This window comes from Meleagris gallopavo, chromosome 5, assembly GCF_000146605.3.
Source record: "Meleagris gallopavo isolate NT-WF06-2002-E0010 breed Aviagen turkey brand Nicholas breeding stock chromosome 5, Turkey_5.1, whole genome shotgun sequence".
Classification (NCBI taxonomy): domain Eukaryota; kingdom Metazoa; phylum Chordata; class Aves; order Galliformes; family Phasianidae; genus Meleagris; species Meleagris gallopavo.
The window spans coordinates 137,357-163,208 of record NC_015015.2 but is presented as its reverse complement, the minus strand read 5'-3'; the positions used below and the strand labels follow the sequence as shown (position 1 = coordinate 163,208).

Here is a 25,852-nt window from a genome sequence, read left to right as displayed (position 1 = left end):
TTTTTAACGTTAGACAGTGACATCAGCATGAGATGTTGCCCGTTTTCCTCTAATCTAAACTTCTGGCATTAAAGTTCTTCAACATTCTGGGTAGGAGGAGACTTTAGTACTGAGGTGTTACCATGCCACGTTTAACAAGTAAGAGATGCACTGAACAAACCACAGCTTCACCACTGTACCCTGCTTGGAATTAACGTGAAAGCAAGAACCACAATATAATGTCTTCTATTAAACTTGCAAGGATTGTCAGCCCCTGTATAGTGTTAATCTGTACGCACGCATAATTTGATACAGCTCAGTTTCTGTTGGTGCAGTTCTTTTTCTCAGCTTCAATTTAGAATGCTATGAAAGATTTTATTATGTCTTTTCTAAAATTCTGTATTACCCTATTTTTTTTTCAGAATCAATTTCAGCAAGTTTATTTCCCTAGAGATGGTTTTAAAACTCTCCAGCAGCCACCTTATCATAATGAAATGTGTTGCTGTAATGAAGGAAATATCGAACTTTTTTGAAGAAAAGAAGAAAACTTTGAAGCCCTAAGTTACCTAAATTACGTTTTGTTCCCCCTTCCACTACTATTGTCGTGGTTTTGTTCCCTTTCTGAGCATTTTGTGTCAGTGTTCAGGCAGGGTGTCAAAACCATGGTTCCACGTGGATCCACTTCTAATATTTGGCACCGTGATGTTTCAGGCGCAGTACTTAACCCATGTGGACTGCAGGCAGAGTTTAAAGAGAGCCTACTGGCTTCTTGAGAAGAGAGCAGAAGCCTGCGTGCCAGACTCCCTGTTGTGCCAAGGTTTGGCTTCAGTGCTGACTGTGTGCACTGTGCCTTTCTGAAGCAGAATCCTCACACTGGAAGGGAAAAAGGAGAAGCTTTTGATTTCCTCTCAACTCTCAGCAAGCAAGCTTAACTTTCCTGACAGGTACCCGAGGTGATGTGAAATTTGGCTTTACGGAAAACTTTAGACGCAGAAGGAGACAGGGAAAACTGTTCCACAATAGCTTGTATTATCTGAGATGCCTTTTAAGCAAGGAGGGAATCTGTGCAAGAGGGCCTGGGTTTTTCTTTCTGATTCTGCCTGAGGTGCACGCACGCACTCAGGCGTGCGCAAAGAACACGGTGACTTTGGAACTGCTCACAACTGTTGTCAGTGCTGTTGCCCAGCTCTCTGTTGAGTTTCTGCAGCTCTGCTGTCTGAGCAGTGTTCCCAACCTGGTAGCTGATGTAAGCTACAGTGCAAAAGCTTTGTGAGCTCTTCTGAGGAGCTTATCTGCATAAAGCCTGTAGTTCCAGATCAACAGCATTTCTGCTCTAAATGTGGTTTTAGCAGTGGATTAATTCTCTGAAATAGATGATGTTCTGTACACAGCCATCTGAAGGCTGAGGGAATTTGTGTGGAATATTCTTGAACTGGGTTGTATATTTTAGCACAAAGCTGTTCAAGAAGGGCATGAATAGTGTGTGTGCCAGACCTGCTGATGCTTCAAAGCTCCAGCAGCAAGCAGGACAATAATGCTATTAAAAATATGTATTTTCTGTAATCCTTAAATCCCTTCTTAAGTTAAATGAGGAGCTCCGAGTGAGGTAGCTATTCTTGGCAGTAAATTCTTAATGCTAAGTGGTGTAATACTTTCGAAAATGATGGATAAATGAAAAGCCGGAACAGAATAAGCAACTGAGAGATGCTGATCCACAAAAACGTGCGGACTTGTTCTTTTGTATGTTTTTCAAATGACTTTCATCAGTTCTGCACCTAGCAGCAGAAGAGGTTGTTCCTTTTTACTTTACCAGCCAATGTTGTGTTGTATTGCAGAAAAGCGTCATCTCTATCTTAATATTATCATTGATTATATTAGAAAGGAAACTTGATCTAGGTTTAAGTCTGTGTTGCACTTTGTCATAGCAAAGGTTCCTTTGCCTGGCAATTAATGCTCTGACAAATGCAGGACAGAGAGGCAGAGGGAAAAGGAAGGCTGTTATCACCACTCTGCAGGGAGTGCAGGGACAGGGAGAAGTGGCGTCAATGGGCATGCCATGTATGTGGTTTGACTTGCGGCTCTATGATTCTCTTTACCTGGTGCTTTATGTGTGTTCTTGAATTTACCATTCCTTTGCCTTTGATCAGCTGGACGTGCAACTGTGTTCTTATCTGAGACGTTGTACAGAAGGAAAGGACCAGTTCCTGAGTAATAGTCAGAAACTGAGTTGGCAGTGAACCTGGGCTTAGTTGCCACAGAAATGGAAATGAGAAGCGCCTGTGTGAGCAGAAGATAAGGTCCATGTCTTCTATGTGAGTCCACAGTAAATATTTTCCTGGCACTCGCGCTGCTTGTGCTTAGCTCATTACCATGCTAAAGATATTGATACTACACAATGCTGGCAACAGCACGTGAATGATAATCGTATCACAAGATTGCTTAAGTAATTCCTTTTGTTACGGGAGAGTTACACCCTTGGTAACGTTACTGAATGCCAGCATTTACCAAACTGCTGAAATGAGGGAATTAACAGGCAATGATAACCAGTACACGTGTTTTCTTCCTCTAACAAGAAATTCAGATTTTCTTGTCTGTTCTTAAACTTGGCAAAAATGAATAGATGAATGGTGGGTTTAGGACTAGATCATGTTTTTTGTTTCTTGTTAGGGACAAAGAATTTCAGTTTTTCAGTTATTTGCATTTCTCATCTTTTTGACAAATGGATTTGGAAACTATAGGAGGATAAAATGTAATTTTTAATGCACTTTCATGCGTATGTGCCTTTCTATATGTAAGTAGCTTACTGTGTCAACCAGAGATTAATCTAGTCTATTCTTTGCTAAAAGTTTCTTGTGCATCTTTGGTGCAACGCCATATAAGTAGCAGTGACGTGGGCAATGTGCTTTGCTTGCTTAAATGCAATCTGTAACGTAGACATGTGGTGAGATTACTGATGGACCCGAGATCAAGACATCACATAAAGTTGTTTGGCACAGGAAAGCTCGGTGACCTCTGCCAGATAACATCCGGTGTTTTGTGCTTTTCCAAACAAGGACATCTGTTCGTGAGGGTCAAATGAATGCAGGAGAAGTTACCATATTTGGTTTTAATTGAACGTTTAAGAATTCTTAGATCCTGGACTGGCAAACGAATGCCAGGTGGGACTTCCAGTTTTTTGGAGAAACATTTCAACCTTACACCACCAGAATACTGGCCCTTTTAATGGGTTGTATTGATTTCTTATAGCTGTTTTTGGGGAGAATGTTTTCATCTGATATATAGCTTCAAGTAAGAGCGAGGGGTTAGCCACAAGTGACAAAAGACGTTCAATCCTGATGGAGAGACAAAGTTCAAGTGTCTGAGTCTTAGGACAGGGTATGGAAGAAGCCACAAGGAGTGCTCAGCAGCACTGTGCTTCAGGATTGATTCCTCAATCAGTCTTTTCCTGTATGCTTTGTAAAAATGCTGTAATACTTCCCTGCCAGCCTAGTGATGAGACTAGCTTTGCAACTTGGATAGAGAGTCCTTGAAATAGCAGCGATGTGGAAACACGTAGTGCTTTCATCACCTGACTGCGGAGCCAGTTTTTTCCCTCGGTTCAGTGAGCACATATGTGAGGCAGAGCGGATCAGAGCGGCTGCAGGTTTCTCCTGCCAAAGTTCACACCGACAGCAAACTGCTAGATTGAGAATGGGTATGTGCATCTGTGTCGTTCCCATCGGAAGTGGAGTTCTTAAACGCTGGTCCCAGTGCATGCTCAACCAGAATGTCTTTCAGCTTTTGCAAGGAAAATAAGGTTTTCCATCTCAACCCAGTGTGCATCACAACGGAAATATAAAAAAATTTTGCAGAATAGGATCCTCACTCTTAGCAGGACTTGAATTTCCCTTTTAAAAGTAATTATGCTACAATCCCTTCATGTGCTGACAGAGCATCCTCATGTGTAAGAGATGTGATTGTCAAATTGGAGCTCTGCCAGGTTTGTTTTTGTTCAGCTCCCGGCTTTTACAGGCATCGGTGCATGCAGCTGGGAGATCTGTGGCTGAATTTGGCTGTTCCTTTTTTGGAAGTCAGACAAAAAGGGTGTTACACTGAACCACCCCAACATTTCAGCTTCCCTGGATTCACCTGATGTGAATCCCTGGTTGATTCTCTAAGCCTGTTTTCTATCTCATTTGAGCTATTGGCACAGCACAGTGCAGGCTGAAGACTCAAGTCTCATGTTTAATTTCTTTCCAAATAACCTGTGTTTGTGAAGTCTGAGGCTAATTTTTGAGGTATGACAAGCTGTTAAGGTTAGTAATAGGTTTGTTTTTACAGAGCATTTCACGTATTGTTTTGAAAAAGGAGATGTATGTCTATATCCCCATCACACAATTCAGAAACAGACTGCACTAACGTGATTTGAGAGAGGTTGCTTTGCAAAGAAGCTCGCATCTCATGAATTGCAGTGGATTGCTTTATCCATGTTGCCATGTGTTATTTTATCTCACTTGATTTTATGAGGCTGTGAAAACATCTCTTTTTCTTCCACGACCTCCCAGTGGCTTTTACTCATCTAGAAAAACGGGTTTGATTTTTTTTTTTAAATACCAAGTGGCTAAATATCAAATTGTATTAGATATAACAAGGATTTTCAGGAAAAATGGCAACTGCTGAAGAAAAGTCTGAATACTATAACCTTAAATGAAAGGTCTGAGCTGTAGAGACTGCAAAAGAAATACACAAAATTTTAAAGCTTTTACTGTTTTCAAGTGATTGCTTAATAAAACTCCTTGATTGTTGATTAGGTTGACTTTAAAACATCACTTTCGGTAAACAATGTTTCTCGTAAGGTGAGAGCTGTTGAGACGCCGTGCATCAAAAGCTACTTTCCCTGTCAAAATTTCTTATCTGATTGAAGCAATGCTTATGTTTTTGCCAAATAAGTTATGGTCATATGGAGGTAATTTGACAGAAACACTGAGCATAAAAGCATTTACATGAAAGTATTGCTCAATAAATGCTGCGTTTATCGTTGTTGAAGTTCGTGTTTAGTCATCTCTGAGATGAATGTGTTAGCTCTGTAACATTGCTGGTTGGGTCAGTCCTGGCTTAGGTGAGGGGAGCTGCAGCTCAAGGGCTGCTCTGGTTTCAAGTTAGTGCAGACTATTACTGTGTGGCCCCTGCCCGCAGGGGGTGGACATGGCACAGCCTGCTTGGCATCCCTATCATCTTTGTTTTTATTCTGCCTCAGGGCTGTGGTATGATAGCATGGTTCTACTTTCTAATACTTGGAACTGAGTCTCAAAAGTAGCATTTCTTCATTTTCATTTATCTAAGCATTTTCAAAACTTAACCTATTTTCCATGTGCTTGTTTCATGCTTGCAGATGCAAGCTACATTAAACTATAAATGAACTCTGATTTCATTGAGACGCAAGTTATGTCTTCTAGCTACTACCGGAATGTAGTGGGGAAAAAAAAATACACCAGTTAGTGTGTCTGAGCTCTTAAGTATTCCATACTTCCATAAATTTGCTCTACATTTAGGTCTAACTTGATTAAATTACACATGAAAATAAGCCAAAAGTCCTGTTTCTTTAAAGCTAATTTTTTCTTGCTTTACCCAGTATCCTAATACAACATTTCAAATGCTGTAAAGGAAGCTGTGTAGGCTGAACCCAAAGCGTGACATTTGTCCAGCGAGGCACGGCATGGCTCACAGCTTTTGTCCCGAATGCCGTGGGAAGGCTCCTTGCCCAACGTGCTGGTGCAAAAAGCTGCACTGCAGCTGCTCGGATGTTTACAGCAGTCACCTGGCATGCTCTCAGCCTTTGCATGCCAAGGTGGGAAAAGCAAGTTCAGTCTTCAAAATAATTCATCGTTTCTGATGAGGATTGTTGGATAGTGTTGGCAGCATTAAGAAACTGGGATCTTTGAAGGGATTTCATAAAGTAATATTATTCAAAAAGACTTTGCTCTTTCCCTGCTGGATCTTAGTGTTTGCTAAGAGCTTTTCGTAAATGAAACGAGAGGAAATTTCTTCATCAGAATAGCTTCTTTTTGAAGCTATAGGCAGAAGAAAATGAGACTTACAGCCATGAGAATAATGATAGCTATCCATGCCTAATAGAGTTTCTCAGTTAGGGATTATAAAAGTAAGATAGTATCTGCGTAAAGCTGTATTACTTGTCAAAAATACTAGAATGTAGTCTGATAATCAAAGTAGCTGAAAATGGTTCACCCAACTGTTTTCACATAAATGTTGATGTTCCAGTTAAGGTGAAAAACTGATGGAAACAAAACTTAAGTTTAGTTCTTTGTTCGTGAACTTTGAGTCTGCTCTTTGTGACTTCCTAGATGGCCATTTCTCAGTTCCCAACAGCCCAAGTTCCTGTATCTAGATTTTCTTCCATAGCATTTCCTTGATTGACCACTTACAGTTGACGTGCTAATACCTTCAACGTTAGCCTTAGGATTCAACATTTTACAACACAGAGATAACTGGGAATCATTCAAACCCAACACTTCATATCTGCTAATTGTTTATTGTTACCTGTCTCTGTCAAAATAGCTGTTATTTTTCTCAAAACGTATTGAATTAAGTGAAGAAGGAATCGTTGTCAAACTTTCTATAGGCTTTCTATAGGCAATCTCTGAGGCAGGAAAGGCTGCTCAGTGTGGAAACTTGCAGTGCTTTATTTTCATGATGTTTCAGGTTCTAGTCACAGTGAACGGATTTCTTTCTCCTCCTGTTTGAATTGCACCTTGGAATATACACTAAGGTCTGCAGAAGCTGTAATATAGGGTGTAAGTTAATTTAGACAGAAGAATAATGTGCAATGTAGTATGACAAAGACCAAGTCCTTTATAGTGAATAATTATGAAACAGCTTAATAAGATGCTCAGACAGGATTCTTTCAGTATTCTATCTTTTTGATAATCCAGCATAGCCTTTTTTTTTTTTTTTGAAGTCAGCACAATATTTAATAGCTTTGTTGGAAAAAAAGAGAAGCAAGTGAAAAGATTTCCTAAAATATCTCACTATTCATTTATTTATGTCTTGAAAGATATATTTATCCTTTACTTTTTCTTCTACTCCTGTGTCAAAGTCTTGATCTGATTATCTAGCATCATGCTTCTTTGTACAACTGGGAATTTCCTTTTTTTATTTGTATTTTTTAAATTTTCCAGTAGAGCACAGATGTTTCAGTGGGTGGGAAGCGATGATGCATCCATAAAACAAGGAATGGTGGTGAAGATCCTGGCCAGTGGTTTAAATAGCGGAGATTTAAGCCAGTAGAGGATTTATGTAACTTGATTTCCTTTGTACTCAGTGTTAATTCCTTCCTTTGTGTTGTATGTAACTTGTTTTGTAAGCATTTTGACTTTTTTTTTAAATACTGATGTGTATTTTTAAGTGAATTTAACTGTAGAGAGTTAGCACTGGAATTATCTTTTTTGACCAGCAGTTTGTGAAAATTAGGAAGGAATAGCGAGGTCTGTCACCCAGTAAGAAATAGTTCTAATTCTGAGAAAAGAAAGCCTCTCCTCAGTTTAACAGCTAAGCGTTCATCCAGTCCTGCTTTTCAGGAACACCCAAAACTCCTCTTCAATGTTTGGAATATGCAAAGAATGCAAGATTGAAGTTGGAGCTAGCAAATTCTCCCTCTTAGTATCTTTGCTCCCATGTTTGCAGATTTACACAAGTCAGCTGAATTCTACTTTCTGTGACAGTAATTTGAATCCAGGTTAACTCCAGGGCGATAATCAGGTTTTTACACTAGTTTCCCTGAGGGAATAAATTGTTCAAATAATATTTTAGTCATAAAATAATAATTTAAAAAAAAAAAAACCAACAATGAGAAAACACCCAGCAAGTAGAATGTGAAGACTTAATATTATAGCATTCATGGATTCGAAAGAATTTGTCACACAGAGATACCCCTGGTTTGATACCACAGATTATTATGCCAAGTGTACTTTTTAGTTTTTAGGTTTTTTAAGGGTCCATTCCTGAAAATGTGAGGCTTCCCGTTACACATAACGTAGAGTTTAGCAAGCTATAATTTTGCAAATGCTACATTTAATCTGCGTGGTTTTTCCTGCCAATTTTTCCTTCATGCGTATGTGGTCTGACTTGACTCCAGAAAAAAAATCAGGATTGTGTTATTTTTCAAAGAGTACATACCTTTTTTTTTTTCCCCCATGAAGTTTGCCAGGGTAGTATTATTTCCCCTGTGTTATGTGAGCACAATAAAATCATCCACTACAGTATAATACTGTGTCATTTGGAATCCTGTTGTGTAAGTGGTGAACATTTTCTGCGTTACACCTTGGAACTCAGAAAATCAAACCTTCATAGATATGGAAAAATGCATATTTTTAAGAAATACTATTGAGATGGGTTAATATTTACCCTATGTTCCTAGAAACTAGGGAATTCTTCTGAGTTTTCAAAAGTATTTTAAAGCAATTTTTTAAACCACTCAGATCAACTTACATTTGTATTTTTCTGTCTAATTTAGGAGCTTCTTACTGTATTCTGTCAACTTCAGAAATCTTTATTAAGGAAGCTTCAGTCTAATTTTTTTTTCTCAAACTTTTTTTTTTCAGGACCTTAGTATTTTACGGTCAGGTTTTTAACAACAAACACTTACTGCTTAAGTATTCTTGCTTTAATAGTAGGGAATGGTGATGTAGCCTTTAAGTCTAACTGCTTCCCCTTCTTCCTGTGCCATGTTTTAAGATGCAATCAGAACTTCTGTTGCATTTTGGTCATCTGTATTTCCTTGAAAAACTCGTAATTTTTTAAGTTGTAGGAATTTGGTAGGCTATAGAAATACTAAATACATCTGCATTTTTGTATTTGTTTGTTGCTAGTAGAAATGTGCATGGATGTGCTCCAAACTAAAGAATAATATTCAGTCATGTATTTTGAGTTCTCTTTTTTGCAGTGGACAGAAATTTTACATATAACAACTATTCACAGTTGCTCGTGGCTTCTTCCTTATGCATTAGCTATTGGATTTTTTTAAACTGTATTTGTTGTTGTTGGTTTGTTTGTTTTTTACTTTTCTTTGTGATTCCATTCATAGTTGTACAAAAAAGCAGAGTTGACTCTCCCAGGGTCAAGAATTTACCTAACACTTAAATGTATCATAGATGGGTCTGCTATAATGACTGCTAGAAGAATGATGTAAAATCAGCTGAAACCTCATTAGCTGAAAATAGCAACTATATGCTTTGAGAACACAGACCAATTTCAGTTGGACTTGTCCAGAAACATTCATTGATGAAGCGTGTTTCAGACGAGAGTTACACTAGAGTTGTAAAAGCAACATGAGTGAAAGGTTTGTTGAATGACTTCTGTCTGGTCAGTAGTAAAGTATTTCCAGTTACCTGTAAGGACTTGTCTTCCTTGACCTGAATTGAAGGTGTTTCCTAAATTTTTGCACAAGGGTGCGAGTTAAGATAGCACAGCAGCAATTTGCAATGAACAAAGAGTGTGGAGTTAGTGTAACTCCAGCAGTAATTTGCAGTAGTCGTGTTTTTCTAGAAAAAAACTGTCTCTTGAGAATTCTTACATGACCTCCTAAGAGCACCTTCAATAGGAATTACCCTGTAGTCATATAAATTACAATTTTAGTGGTTTTTCATTTTATATAAGGTGGTATAAAATCATTCTTCATTACACAGAATTTTTAATTTTTACTGTGAGATACGAATAAGTCACTTACTGTGACCATAACTTAATGAGACAACCTTTCTGAGAAATAACTGGATGGTATTATTTCTCGGTTTTACTGTTGCAGGAGTAAGGCAGGCAGCGTAAATACCGTTGATGACCAAGGCAGAACAGTAGGTTAGGGATTTCCTAGTAATCTAGTTAAGTGCATTAGATTGCATTAAGTAGAAATAGAAAATGATTCAGTACCAATTTAAGCGTATACTAAGTCCCATGTTTCCCAGTACTTCACACTGATTAAAATCTAGCATAGTAGTAGCTTCACATGTTGTGTTTACACAGATTCTCTGAAGCATTAAAAAAGTTGGAGAATATTAATGGCTTTACATTTAAAACTCACTAACAATTATCCTATTGATTTGGCTAAATAGAGTTTAGATTAACTCCTTGGGTCAGTGCCTCTCTTTGGTTGCAGAAAGCCAAAATTATATTTGGCTCTGCTATAAAGGTTTGGGAATTCTGGCTGTACGATTGGGTGAAATGACATGGATGCCTACTCACTGAAGCAAATCTGATCAGACCATAGATATTGGTTTCTTTTTCCATAATGTAAATAAGGATTTGGTGTCAAAATATTTATATTTACAGCAGTAAGATTATTTTTTCAATGTAATTTGGCAAAAGCGTGTGTTGTTAGTTCTGGAAAAGCTCCTTTAGAAAAGTCTTGTTCTTTCTCAAAATGGTGTGGTTTATAATTCATCTTGACCCAATGTCATGGGAAATTCTACTTCATGGATGACAGTGGTCCACAGAGTAATTGTGAAGAGCATTTTTGCAATACCACAACTTTGCCTGTTTCCAAATATAACTAATCAGCTTCTGATGAATTTAGAATCTGATGAACAGACGGCTTAAAGTACAGTCCATGAAGCACATATGTTGCGAGAAAGCTATTTTGTCACAGACACCTTTGAGTAAAATCCTTGGAATAACACCAGTTTCATTACAGCCTCTCTGGTTTTGTGTTAACTTACACCACTTAAATCTTTCTGTTGAACAGTAATCAATTGTATAAGTAAAAATGTGTCCAGGTTGGATTAAATAGCAGTCTCTGAATTATAGGTCAATATGATTTACATGTTGTCTGTTCTGTCGTGGAGAGTTTTTGTACTTGGAAACGATACTGCTTAAACAAAGGTTAGTTTAAAATGAAAATAAATAAACTGAAAGCCCTTCTTCTTCCTTTTTGTTCCATCTGTCCTAACCAGTTGCTACAGTACTGCTACTAATAAAAAAAAAAAGCTGGAGAGGATTAATCTTTAAATATTTTCAGTTCATTAACATTTGCATGAAACTCCAGCGGAGAGGATCCACAAATAAGATTAGCTGCAGCCATGCTCAGAAAGGATCACCACCTTTTAACTTAGAACTGAGAAATTCACCTGTAGCCAATCTTTTCTTTCTTCATTTGAATGAGTTATGTGCATGTTTTGAATCAATTTACAGAAGAGTGCTAAGCAGAGCATTCTAAATAATTTCACTGAAAGAAAACAGGAGCCGACAGAACGTATGTGTATTTCAGAGACAGTGGCTCTGTATGTCTCATCTTTTTACGTTCTTTTCTTTGTAATTCTTAGATCATAGATGAAGAAGAGACGCAGTTCATGAGCAATTGCCCGGTTGCGGTCACTGAGAGCACGCCTAGAAGGAGGACACGCATCCAGGTGTTCTGGACGGCTCCTCCTACTGGTACAGGCTGTGTCATTCTGAAGTAAGTGCTTTTATGTGTACTGAACTTAGCCTTCAAGTAATATTCAAGGTCAGGATGAACTGGGCTCTAACCAACTGATCTAGCTGTGCTGTCCCTGTTCATCGTAGGACAGTTGGACTAGATGGCATTCAAGTGTCCCATCCAACTCAAATGATTCTATGATCCTGAAGGTCTTTTTCCAAACTAGATGATTCTATTTATTGTACCTAAAAATCTAAAACTGCTGTAAAGATTGCTTTAAGATCAAGATTGCATCCTTTTGGTTGAGATGCAATCAATGGAGGTCTGTGTAGAAACCGTAAGTCACGTACTGCTACAAAGATTATTGGAGAAAGCTGCAAGGGGGTCTGTTGTTGCCAGAGAAACATTATGTTGTCTCTTAAGATTTTGCTTGTCGTATTTAATAGGGCAGTTTGGTCAAATACGTGTAGACAATTGGGATTTCTTCATTCGCTTTGAATTTGTTTGGAATAAGTAAGCCTTTGCAATTGCTAAGATGTGCCCTGCAGTAAATGAAAGAATTTCTGAGCCTTATCAGTACCGGGAATATCTTCAGAGACACAAAACAGCTCTAGGCTTGTGAGGGGATGCTATCACAACAGTCCTGCTGCTGGTAATTTAGGCCAGTTTAAGAAAAAGGTGTTGTTAAAATTGCAGCTGGCTTCTGAACAGGTCAGCAAGTTGCTCTGTGGTGCTGCTCTTGGCACGAAGATGTGAGGGTCAACTGGCCCCTGACACTGCCTGGAGATCAGGCTCAAACCTTCAGCAGAGCGTGTCTACCTGCTGTAATTTCAAGATCGCCTGTTTTAACATTCACTGAAATGAACGCACGTGCAGACTTCTTTAACCTCTGGACATGTGCGTGTCAGACTAGCCAAAATGAGAGGCGTGCTGCTTGCTGGATGGCTGCACTGGTTGTCTGTTAAGGTTTGTATGCAAAATTTTTCAGCTACTTATCAGTAAGGCTCTTTGTTTTTCCACTCAGAACTGCCTCCCTCCTAGTTGCGGAACAAATATCGCTTGAGGCGTTTCTTCAGTAGCATACTAAGGTGATGTTTTATGCCTCCTTTCAAACAGGCACGATTTACACTTTAATCTTGTAATGACATGTAACAACTCAAGTTGGTGGATTTTTTTAATGACCATCCTAAATAGGATTATCATCTAAAAAAAACACCCAGCAAAAACACAACAAGATAACCAACCAAGCCCCGTACTTATCTCATGAAGCTTAAACATCAGAGACTATATGGTTCTCTGGGGGCTTGTCAGCAGAGGAATGCAGTAAAGTACCACCAACTATCGAAACTGTGGTATGTTTCTTCTCTCTCCTCTGTGCTGGTCAAGCCTTGCAGGTTTTTCAACACACTTTCATTTTTACACTCAGTTTTGTACCTTATGGCAGAAAATTGAAGCAGCATCCAAAAAGCAGCAGTTGGAACTGCAGTGTTACTGTTGTATACACAGAAGTATGAAATTGTCGCTGCCTTTAAGATGGTAAAAATTAAATCAGCAGCATACAATCTTCACAGAACAATCTTCATCATCAGTGCCAATAAAATAATTGAGGTGCCAACTTAGATGACCTGACCAGCACCGCTGCCACAATCTCTTTGGGTAGGTAAAAGAAATGTCTTAGAAATTAATGGAGGAAGAACACATTTTTAGCTTTGTGAGCACCCCTTACAGTATATCTCAGGTAGCTGAGATGCGTATGTACTGAAAAAAGTGGGGAAAACAAAAGTTGTTTAGATGATTTTCAATAAAAATATATGAAAAAATATAGGCTTGCTCCCAATATCTGGTTTGTTAACCTCAGAGGGGAAGCAACTTCTCTGCTCCTGAAGGCATTTTGGAAAAGGAATGAAGCAATCGTGATTGTTGTCAGTTGCTGATGTCAGAAATTAGTAAGTGGGGTGCAATGCATAGAAATCACTGACTGACGTGTTTTTGACGTAACAACGTTTATATTTTTCCTTTTGGATGTAAAATTTTGATGATATCTGAATTAAAAGCAGTTAACGTTCTTTATGGTTATCTCTCACGAAATTCCATAGAAGAGCTGAATGTAGTTCTTATAAATATCTGGTTTAGTCCTCGGAGACTATCTGTTCATTTTTTTGCTACAATTCCCAAAACAGCCTGGGCATGTTTTGGAGCCTGTTCTGAATCGTAAGGATATAATTCTCCCTTTTCACAATATTGTGATCTAGGGACTTCGTTTTAATGTAGGCAGAAGTTAAATGTTAATGATTCACCAAAAAATTATTACTGTTTTGTTGCCAAATATTGTTTGTTAGGCTTATTATGTGTATGATTAAGTACTGAATATTCCCAGAAGTTTTTTTCTAGACGGGTATTGAGGTTTGGGAACATCCTTGTTCTTGGTTAGCAAGGATGGATGCCTTTTGAGAGAAACACTTGATAGCCTGCGTTTGGCTAGTAGTTATCTTTAATGCTTTCTGGGCATGGTGCACTTGATCAATTTGGTTCACAAGCATAAAATGAAATGGAATAGGAGTAATCTATAGTTCCTATGTTCAGCAAGAGATAAGTCTTTTTGCATGAGCAAATCTGTGTATAATGCTGGCTTACTGTGTGACTGCAAAATATAAAGTTTAGGAGAGATAATTAACATATACTTAAATTTGGTTTATGGTCACCAATTTGCGTTCTAAAACATGTTTTTCTAATGGTAGTACATAAATCACACACACACAAAAAGAGATGTATTAAGATACGTTGTCACACAGTAATTGCTCAGTCAAGAACAGTTAAACTCATCTTTTCATCCCTGCTAAGTGATGGCAGTGAAGTAGCCTAAGAGCTCGTATCCTTCCAGCCGCTTTATTGAAACTGTCAGTTGATCAAGCATCCTTCTGGAATGCAATCACTGTGCCTCTGTTTGTCCAAAGATTCCAGCATAGGTTTGAGCCTCACTGAAATCACGGGGCAGAAGACTTTGCTTAGCTGTTAGGCTCTGCTCAGGAAAGCCTCTCAAGCTTTAAGCTCTCTTTCCCCTTCTTGATTAATACTAGGAATGCTGTCAAAATCAAATCGCACAAAGCAAGCCTGCTCTTAAAATGATTTCTCTAGGTGGATGAAAGTAAGAAATGGCATATCGCTTTGGGGATGGCCTTGGACACTGCACGTGATTTTAAGCACTGATTTCTAGCATCACCAAATGGGACTGGAATGCGTCATTGACTGTCCAATTTAGTAGTCAGCCTGGTCATAGCACTGGGGTATTTGAATAGAAGTTATTGCTGTGTGGAACAAACTCATTATGGACACACAAATCAACGGAGAACACTAGAATCTTACTTAACAATTCGAATTCTTTTGATTGCCTCAGCATCTGTTCTAGCTTTAGAAGTTACGTATTTCTTGCTTCAATGGTTAAAGACATCTATGTGGAACACCCTAAGCCATTGTGCTATATGCAGTCTTCTATAAAGAAACCAATCGTGTCGACGGTTGGGCAGTGGCAGAGCCTGGTGGTGTTCGTATCATAGCATAGAAGTAGATAAATTTTCAGAGGACTTGAACTCTGACTGTTTTTGTATTTTGTATTTACTTTTCTTTTCAAAACCTTCCTTTCCAGACATGTAAATCATCATATTTAATTTGTTCTTTCAGCAAAAGTAAAACAGAGATACATTCACGTTTTTTGTTTTTAAATTAGACAACTAGTAAGCAGAGGTTTTCATCCCCCAGATCAGTGCTTCTGTGCAGTTAAGGCTTATTTTTTGTCATAGCTTGATGCTGTAATTTTTTTCGGAGCAGTATTTTCACACTTATCAAACTTAAGAGAAGATGAATAATTTTCAGGCATCAGCTGTTGCAGTCTGCAACAAAACAGCTAATGGGAATTTAGCCAGTTTATCAAGGAAAATCTTAAATGTGGATTTCAGTAAGTAATATACCCCACTGACAAAAAGGATGATAAATATTCAAAATTTACTGGTTGTGATGCCATCTCCTCATTCAGACTAATGTTTGCCCCAAATTTCTAGGCACAGCTCAAGAGAAAGTGCCAGTGGGCTCTTAAATCCCTCAACGAGTAAGTAAAGGTTGGGCCACTTAATGGGCAAAGCAGAGCAAAATAGTTTTCTGCAAGTGCTTGTAGAATTCTGTGATACAAAGCAAGAGGGAAGAACGTTTTGTAAATATTTTGTTACATATTAAAATTTCATGGTACAGAGAATCTTGTTAATATCCACGCTGATTAAATCTGTCAGTTGCTCTAGGTCTCGTGAAAAGAGTACTGCTATGCGGTAATTATCTTTCCTCCTGCAGCACCTGATGGTTTTCACTAAATCTGAGGTCAGTGGTTAATGTAATAAATATTGGCCACGTGCAGATAAGTTATATTCCATTGCCATTTAGAGAAGAAAAAGCATTTTTCTGATTGACTCATACAATAATCAACTTCTTGGGTAATGGATGTGATTTGTATGGTAAATTTAACAGAAACTTATTTCTGCCTAGGCAATCACCCGAGGCCTGTAAATATTGCTTATTAATATTGCTACTTGTAAAAATCCGCTGTATTTGTCATAATCTCTGTTCATTTCTGAAAATGTTTTCTGAACCATGTCCAGGGGAACATCTTATAATTTTTGAGGAAATATGACGTTAGTTTGTTTTTCATCGTATGAAGTTTTCTTTGTTTTTAGTCGTGCTAGTAATTGATGGCATTTGGTATCATTAATAGAATAGAATAATTTAAAGAACTGCAGTCTTCCAAATAAATCTCCAATAGATTTAGTGTATCAGTGTATGCATTGACAAAATATTTCAGATAGCTGTGATGTTGTAACAAAGCTCTCGTGCTTCAGCACAATTGTTTGGGTCTGTTCCTTGGATATAATACTCAGCTTCCTGCCTCACGTGTATTTGCTAGCAGCTGCCTTACATAGGTAGTGATAGTTCTGGAAACGGACCTGTGTGAGAATTTGATTGCATTTCTTCAGTTGTTGGTGTATAGGGGGGCTTATTTGCAGAGGCCGTTGTGAAGCTTGTAGGATTATGTGTTACTTCTTGCATCCACAGAGCCAATGATTCAGTGGGTTAGCAGCTGGCTTCATTGCAGTTGAGTGCTGGTGGAGAAAGTATATCTATCCCCTTGCTGTTAGGTGGAGAATTAAAGGTCATTTAAGGACTTCCTCTTTCAACTGGGCTATGTAAGTGATGGGACATCTTGCAACCACGAATCTGTAGATGTTGCTTTAGTTACGTAATTTATTTTGCCAAGTTTCAGTGCAGATGTTAGTGAGTCCAGCTGATGAAGGTGCTTGCAATAGTATCATGCTGGATTCGGAGCTGGCATTGTACAGAGGTGCCTGGCTGCTTTTCCTTGTACTGCCCAGTCTTTTGTGTTGTGAGAGGTCTCAGAGATCTGAGGGGGATGGGGACTCCCTGCAGCAGGGCTGGCAGCACGCTGCCTGCGTGGTGTGTGTGCAGCGAGGAGAGGGTCAGCACCTTCCCTCTGGGGGTAGAAGTCATACAGGTAGGTTTTATTATGAATGATAGTGCTTTTAAGTGCTTAACATTGCACCTTCAAAATGCGTACGCAGTTTTTGTCCTTGAGTGTTGTGGTGCGTTTTATTGCAAATGCTTCTCTAAATGAGAGTCTCTACTTGTGGTACCCACGTGTAATCCTGCAGATACCTCATATGACTTCACGTAGTCGTAAGGCGCCTTTATGGTAGTGTGGGCTTTTTATTTTTCTAAGAGGAACACTTGTGTGCATCTCATCCGCTAGAACACCCTCATCCTGATATCAAATGCTTCTGTCTCACTGACACTTTCCTTCCTGTCTTTGTGCAAATAATTACTCTTATCTAAAACCAGGTCTTTCTATTTAGCATTATTTAATTACCGCTTTTTCAAAATTCCTCAGATTTATGAACTGCTTTGCATTTTAATCAGCTACAGCTTGATGCTGTCTGCAGCCAGATGGAACTCTATTCCATCATTCACATGATTAATTGAAAATAATGATATATGCACAACCTCACTGACCTTGAAACTCTTAAGTTCTAAGCTTGTAAAAATAAATTCATTCATTTTACATATTTGAATGTAGTCTAAAAATTCATGCTCGCTAAGTCTGATGTAATTGATATGTATCTTTCATAACGTTTTGAGAAGTCTGCTAGCTTGATGTATCAATGTATACAAAGGTCTAGAAAGATGTATGAGAAATCAAGAAAATCTTTTTATTCTGGAGTGTTACATAATTGACAAAATCTGTGCTGAAGAAGAATCAACCCTATAAGAAGTATTATATCTATTTCCATATCTTGGAGTGGAAATGCAAAAGGAAAACCACACGTATGCAGGGAAGCTCTTGAAAGTATCTTGCACTGCAATTTGTTTTGGTCTGAATTTTTTTTTCCAGTAAGTAGGGAGATAAAGCAGGAAATTCAGAATTCTTTTTGGCTCAGTCACTAATATTCTGTATCTTCATATTTTTTAAGTAGTGGGAGGAAATTTTTTTAGTTTCCACTATTTTCTTGTTGTTTGCTGCTGGTAAATTAAAGTCATTGTTAATTTAGGAACCTGGCAGCTGTAGATCATTTGCTGTTCTGCAGCAGCTGTCAGTAGTACTCTGGTTTATTTTACAAACAGATGTTTAATTTGACTTCAATACCATTGTCTAGTTTTTTAGGGGAGACAGAGAGGAAGAAATAGAAATAATCGTAGTCATAATAATAGTCATAATTAGATTTCCTTTCAAAACATAGAACAGAGGCTCTGTTGAAGACATCAGAAGTGTTTTTACAAATTTTGGTGGCATGTTTTAAATATGTTTTTTTTATTATGTGAACTGAAATTAAGCATTCTCAATGCATAACTCATGTTAAAGAAATTGTTTGTTTATAATGTCAGAAGCTGAAGGTATTACGTTCAGTAGTCTACTTCAAAATAAGTGGAATACCAATTTAAAAAAAAAGCATTTAATTTATGGATTAAAATGTTGCATTACTTCTACTATTTACAGGGGAACAAGTGGGCTTGTTTGTTTGTTTTAATAAAACTAAGGACCGCCTAGGCCCATCTCATACAAACACAACGCCGGGCGTGTTTTCGTTTCGTGTCATCGAAAGTGAAGGACAAGTTGGGTCCAGCAATGAGAAAGTTAGATGATGGAAAGGCTAAGTAATGTGCAGTCCTTTTCAATTTTTTTTTTAATTTTTTCTTTAAATTTTCTTTAAATTTTCTTTTCTTCAGTGATTTTGTCCAGCATGTGCCTGTTGTGAAAAAAACGTTCAATGTAATGTGAGATAGAATACCTCGGTGAGATCCTCCCTTGTTGATAATGTCTGCAGGCCCAGGAAAGAGAGTTAAATAAATTAACAGCATAACGGCTTTAATCCCACAACCCTTCAGCGTTTCTTAGATGTTAATAAACCTGGGGTAAATTAGTCATGAAAATGGCATATCTTGCTGGTCATTTGCTCCTCTTTTAATATAATCTCTTCGTGTATTTTATGACTGTGTTTCTGTGAGAGCGTGTAAGTAAATGTTCTTAAACATAAGCATATTGGGTGTGATAATGTGATATGAAAATCTCTGTTAGCAAAATTCTTTCAGCTTTCTGGGTTTGACGTTTGCTGACCTGTCTGCATGCCTGCGGAAAAATACTGCAGTTTCGTGTAGTTCATTTAGCAGTTAAAACTTGAAGCACAATGATACGTTCGTATGAAAGGCAAGTATCTGAGTTAACAGTGCTAACGCTGTTCAGATTCTGCCATCCTTACTTATATTGCATAGCGTTTAACTTCTCATGGATTTAAAAGTATTAATTGAGGACTCACGAAGAGTAAGGTACTGTGTAAATGAGGGTCTCAGAGCCTGGACATAGTGTTTATCTTGACTGTTTTTTCACATGAAGCAACACAGCATCAATTCTGAATGGTTTTCTTAAAGAAGCAGCTGCACTTATTATAATTCCTCTATGATAAAATAAAATTTTATATTTTATTATTTTATATATATATTTTTTATTTTATTTTATATAAAAAAAATGATAAAAGGAAGAAGCCACCTAGAAAAGAAGTTGTTTTTTTCGTGTAAACGGACTGCTGAATTGATTCTTATCTTTCCACTCACCTGGTATGACAGTCTTTGGAAGGGATTTGCGAAAGGATTTAAATATCAAATTCACCCAATAAATGGGTGAACCATTCTTTTTTCTCCTTTGCAGTAATTAGATACTCGCTTTTTCTCTTTTCTGCTTCATTAGACGTGCATTAAGTATCTCTACTATCCCAACTGTAGCCATCTGAATGCTTTCTGCACTGCTTCCCCACAGAAATGGATTTGTTCACTGCTCTAGCAGAATGTGGTGTAAGGCCTTGCAGTGCACCAGAAAGCGTATTTGTCTTCATTGATGGTTTCTGAGTTTTCTTTTGCTGCAGAAATGATAAGACTTGTGGATGTAGGGTCCTGTGTCTAAAGAGGGAATAGTCTCTCATGGAGGGGAGTTAACTTAGCACTTGTTTGCTGTGCAGCGTGTGTTGCCTGGTGATACCTTGAATGAGTTCCAACAAGTCCTACAGATGACCTGCTGTAGTGCTTCTTCCCATACATTTCTTTCCAATGGTTCAGTATACACTTGTTCTGTAAGTGGAGGGAGGCGGGGTGGAGAACAACTCTCCTATGCTGCAATTGCCTTGCAGTTGTTTGTTGAAATAAATTGAGTGCTGCTCCACAAGTAACGCCTCCTGTTACATGATGTTGGTTGACAACAGAGGTGGATGATGGTGGGATGGCAGTAGAGGTTGAACCTTCCCATCAGTGTACTGTTTCTCTTTGTTGCTGTGTGACAGATGGCAGCAGAGGGGCAGTCTGACAGAATGGAGTCAGACATCGAAGTGTGGATGAAGCAGAAGGCCGGTATTGAATTCCTGCATGTGCAAAAAATTTGCACTTGTCATTTGTTGACACTTGCTGAACGTTTGTAGAGGCCAGCGGATGTGAACATGGTGAGGTGGTGGGTGGTGCATTTCAGCAGTGGTGACTGGGACACTGGGTCACCTGCACTGGTGCAGATTGTTATGAGTGCAGCATGCAGGCTCTTGTTCATCAGTGGTGAAAGTGCATAGCTAGTGGTGGTGACTACACTGGAAAAAATGTGTTTTGTAGCTGAGAATTTGCTCTATAGAATAGTGTTATGTTCTTTGTATCCATTGTACTTTCCACGGAACTAAATAGGAGGCATTACTTTTGGAGCAACTTATGTTTATGATGAGGTAAAGAACTTACATACAAAGTGGAAAAATGCTCTGCACTGCAGAGGTGCTGCCACCGTTTCATGAAAGTTCATGAGGAAATTCTTTTGTTACTTTAGATAAATTGCCTATTAGTATTCCTTATCTAGTTTTTATGAATAAATCATAGGCAAACCACAATTTTCAATATAGTGAAGAAACACACATAGCTCTTGATTCTTGTCAGTTTTATAGTAGTAATCTATATTCCTGACACCCATAGCTCTACTTCAAAGGTACTAGAAACGTTTAGGCCAGTAAATAAAGTAAAGCCAGACTCGTGAAGAGGAGGAAAATTTCAGATATACTCAGGTAAGTGTTTTCTTCATTTACTGGATCAGGAAAACACTTCACTCAGCAGTAATGTAGTTAAAAGTGATATCCTTACAATTTTCTAGTTTTCAGAGGCTACTTGGAAGGAATTAAGGCTGTGCTTCTCATCTAATTAAGTGAAATTGATTTTGATAGAAGTAAGATCAGTTCTCAACAGAAGGTCGTCTCACAATTAGCAGCAAAATAAGGTTGCAGCACACACATAGATTTTCAGAACAGACTCAGCATCAGTGTATCTAAACTGCGTGTTTTCAGTTTTCAAACTGTGGTTTTTCTGTCTCCTTTTCTTTTTAAATGTATGTTAGAAGCAAATGACTGTCAATTAAAAAAAAAAATTAATGGAAAAAACACACACATGTACACAAACCTAAAAAAAGAAAAACCCAAACCCACAAAAATCTGAGATTGAAGATCAGATTTATTGTTCACTGTGCTTCAATTTTCAAATCTAGGCACACTGTTGAAAAAGTTTAAGTTACGCTGCTTGGATAACGATCTCAAAAACATTGAGTTTACTTACTTCTCATACACACATCTGAAGGAGCACCCCCATTTGTGTCTACTTCGCTTGATCTCCTGCTCCATCCCAGGTCTGCTTCTCCTTCAGCTGCCGATTCTGCCTTAGCACCCTTTTCAGCTTCACTACTTGCCTCCTTTGAGATTTTGGATGTCTTATTCACAGTGACCTCCATGGTAATTCCCCTGCTTTTAAATTTCCCTCGCACCAGTCCTTTGTCAAAATGAACTCTCTTGCCCAGCCTCTTAACTTCTCCTACCTGGTCAGGTGTCCAGCATCCTATACTCTTCATAAAATAATCTGCATCAAGTGAAATCACAGCCAGTTTTGAGTGTTTAAATTTCAGAGATGATTGCTGTCCCTGCTGAGCTGACCTGCTTTTGAGGTGTTCTTTCTCTGTTGTCCCATTCAATTCAAGGCATGCGTGCTCTCTATCGCCATTGCATCCATACACTGAAATTTTGTTAGCGAACCAAACACAATTTGGGCTGTAATTTTCTGCTGAAATCCTATAAAATCTTCCTCAATCCTGTGTGTGGTGGTGCTGTAAATGACTGAGTATTGACCTTCTGCTCTCATATTGATTAGAGCACAGTTAAAAAGATCAGATTACCTAAGGTTTCTGAGGTTAATCTGTGGTTTGTTAATACCTATAGAGCAGTAGGAATGTTGGGAGCTCCATCTCTCGTGTCAATGATTCTTTTAGAGTAAACTTTGGAAGAGGCATCTATTTAGATCGCAACAAAAAAATAAGTGTGAATGTTTGGATTTGTATTGTCCAAATAGTTGCTAAGTATTACCAGCTATAAGATGAGTAATGCAGCTCTGCTATTGATATATTTATGTATTTATAAATGACTTGGACTAGCTTGTTATTTGGAAGTACTGAAGAAAAACTGTTGCTGGTGCAGCAGCTAATCAGATATGAAAAGGATATGTTGAATTTGGCACGCTTAGTACTGAATTAGGGAGAACTGAATGCTTCTGTATGGGCTCCCTGCTGCTGCTTTCTCCAACGATTTACGTACCAATGTTTAGCAACAATATTTGCTACAAATCCTCACTCCAGCTATCTTACCTCCCCACCTCGACAAGAAAAGTTGTAAGCTAGACACTGCCCTAACATAATTCCCAGCTGCAGGTTTGTTGTAACAGGTTTTGAACAAAAAGTAAGAGGAAGAGCCAGGTGAAAACCTCCTTACTTACTACATGGATTAATGTGGTAATTCTTTCATAATTATGTGTCACATGAGTGGCATAGTCTTTCTGCTATTATACAAGTACATTTTGAAAATGCTTTCTTCTCACATAGTCTTTCTTCAGAATGGAGAAGGTGGAAAGGTTGCAGATCCTGGCCCTCCTGTTTATATTGGTTCTTTCTTTTCTTTCTTTTTTCTGCACGCTTATCTTCCGATGTAAGCAGCCAGTATCTCCTGGTATCAGGTGTCTGACTGCTCAGTGGGCTTCAGTCTCAGCTGTCATGGGAAATGTTAGAGAAGCTAAGCTAGAAGAAACTCCGTTTTTAAAGGTAGTAGTTCTTGAAAGCTGAAGTAGCTGTCTCAGCTGCAGTAAGGAAATGGCAAGTCTCTTTCTTCTGACGGTTTCAGTGGATTTGGGGTGTCAGACTTAACCTCAAGTGTTATTGGAGCCACATCCAAATTAAACTTCTCTAGGTGTTAAAGACTGTTAAGAAGTCTTTAGTAAGTGCTTTAATATCAATTAATACTTAATTTCAGTGGATATTAATTTATCGTCCGTTGAGGTGCTTTAATCTTCAGACTCCTGTGAGCTAAACTGAGCAGATTATTTTTCTGAACTTGGAAGGCATCAAATAAATGAGTTCTAACTGGATTCCTGCAACTGAATACCCAGAACTCACTATTTTACAAGGAAGAAGACTTAGGATTTTACTCTTGATGTACCATTCTTGTCTGTACAAGCAAATGATTTAGTCATTGCAGTGTATCTTTGGTGTATTGCTAGTGGAGACATCTCCTAAAACAATGGCTGGAGAATTGACAGCTCTGGTATTTTGTTAGTACCTTCTCATTTACTTCTTTCCTGAATCCTCTGAGAATTATTCAAGGTTTAGAACAATTTTTCTAAAGCCTTGAGATTTTTTTTCATCTTTGTTATCTGGACACTAGTGAGTGTGTTTAATTTTTACTTACTTGGCTTTGTTACTGCAATACTAAAAGCCAGAATAATAAAAACAAAATAAAATATTTTATCCCTCAACCTGGAGTGGGCAAAGGGAGAGATGCAGAGAGAAAGGAAATATGTGTAGGAATATTTTGACGGGTCACGTCTGCCATTAGTGACAAAATCAACAGAGGTCAAGCAGTAACGGTGAAAAATTTTTTGAAGTGAGGACTGGTGAGGAGTGGCGTGGAGGAGTTTAAAACACAGTAGTTTTGCAGTAGTTCATTTGCATTAACATCATAATGTAATTGGTCTTCTGCTGTGTCCTCTCAAGGTACGTGGAACAAGCTGCCAGCCCTGAAAGTGGCAATGCGATTTCCTTTTTTCTCCTTGCTTCCCTTCAATGTCCAGAGGAATTAAGTCTTTGAGTTCCCTTTGCAGGTTGGATGAGCATTATACAGGTCACATGGAGAGCAAAAATAAAACCATGCTTGACATGGGTTTGACATGTCCTAATATCATTTTGATACTAGGATTGGTTAGTGAGCACACAAGTGCTCATCTTACTGCAACTTCGCTTAGTAAATATAGCTGACAGGTGGAGTAGCACTGGGCTCCTTAGCTTGATAGAAACCGTACTCCTACTTCTGGTATGTTGCTTTTATCTGCTGTACAGGATTGCCCTTAGAATTACAGGATAAATATATTCTCCAGCTAACCGGTTCTATCCAATACCATCTGACTTTTCTTTGTGGTGCAATTAACAATGCTTACTTTTGAAGTTCAAGATGATGCTTGCTACAAGGACTTTGTGAAGAGCAAAATATGAGGTGAAGATACAGCCCACAAATAGCAGTGGGTTTTAAGGAAGATGAAGCTTACACAGAAAACCAGGACAAACTCATTTTTTCATCTTTTGGTATTTTCTTTTCCTTAAAAAACAAACAAAACCTTGCAAGTGATTGGTGTAGCATACATGTCAGAAATGATTTTGTCACTATGACTTTTTATTCTGAAGATTTGAGATTCAATATTTATGTCCTGTGAGTATTCAGGAAGAACAGAGATTTTCTGAGAACAAATACAGCATTGCAGTATATACAGCTGTGTTTTCCCTTGAAGATTTTTGTTGTATTTTATATGATGTCCTGATCAGTCCTGCACTCAGTGAGCTCCCACATGTGCTCATGGTGGTGTACCTGAGTGTGACATTAAGGACAAAAGAAAGGATTCTGAACCTAGAATATGTTTGTAGGGTGAGTTTAGAGTGCTTGGTTCTTGCTGTGTAGTTTTGCTCAAATCTTTTTTCTGGTAGTGTGGGTGAAATGTTTAAAAATAAAACTGAAGAGGGATATTCTTAAATACATGTATTCACTGAATGTGTTTTTTTAGAAGTAAGCAGCTTTTGTTCTATCAGCTGACTGATCTGCTGGAGAAGAGACAATCATCATATGCAGAATTGTAAATGTGGAACAAGTGAGACACTTGACATTAATATTACCATGTTTATCTAAAATCAAATACCAGGTCTGGTTGGTTTGCTCAAACTGTGTTAAGAGCATCCAGTTTAAAAAACAAACATTAAAAAAAAAAAAGAACCCACACCTGTGGTAATTCCTAAGTTTTCTAAGTTAAATATCTAGAAATAATTTTAGATGACTGCTGACCCTTGTCGGTGATGATCAATGACAAAGATAGTTTCTGGTGTAGGTGGAGCTTTTCCTCTAGCGAGACTGAATATTATTTTGCAGCCTCATTAAACATCTTGTAAAGTATAATTTAAAGTTCTTTGTTCAAATATGTAAACTATAGTTCTTGACTTTCTGAGGTGGGAAAGAACTTACAGTGATGTCATTAACTGAGTAAAGAATGGAATAATTGAAGAAAGTAGCTTTGGTGTCTGGAAAGGGGAAGAGGTCTGCAACCTCTGGCAATACAAGAATGTCACCAGTAGTTCTCTTCCCACATGTAAAAAGCAAAAAGGTTACCCCGTATTAGAAACTGCTGTGTTTGTAGCTGTGATAATGCAGAGCCAAAAAAACAACTAAAACAAACAAACAACAAAAAAAAAAAACAAAACCACCCACAAAAGTAGTGTGGTGTGGATGTTTACTTTTGGGGAAAAAAAAGACAAAACCCTTGCAAAGGGATCTATGCTTT

General features: G+C 38.1%; 1 protein-coding gene across 1 annotated transcript in view; it reads left to right on the top strand.

The window, feature by feature from the left end:
* The window catches only part of SPON1 (spondin 1), a 195,920-nt gene that overhangs the window by 44,670 nt on the left and 125,398 nt on the right, over positions 1-25,852 (top strand). Inside the window, exon 3 of the mRNA XM_031553354.1 lies at positions 11,286-11,419. Within this exon, the coding sequence (XP_031409214.1) occupies positions 11,286-11,419 (134 nt within the window). The remainder of the gene's footprint in view (positions 1-11,285; positions 11,420-25,852) is intronic.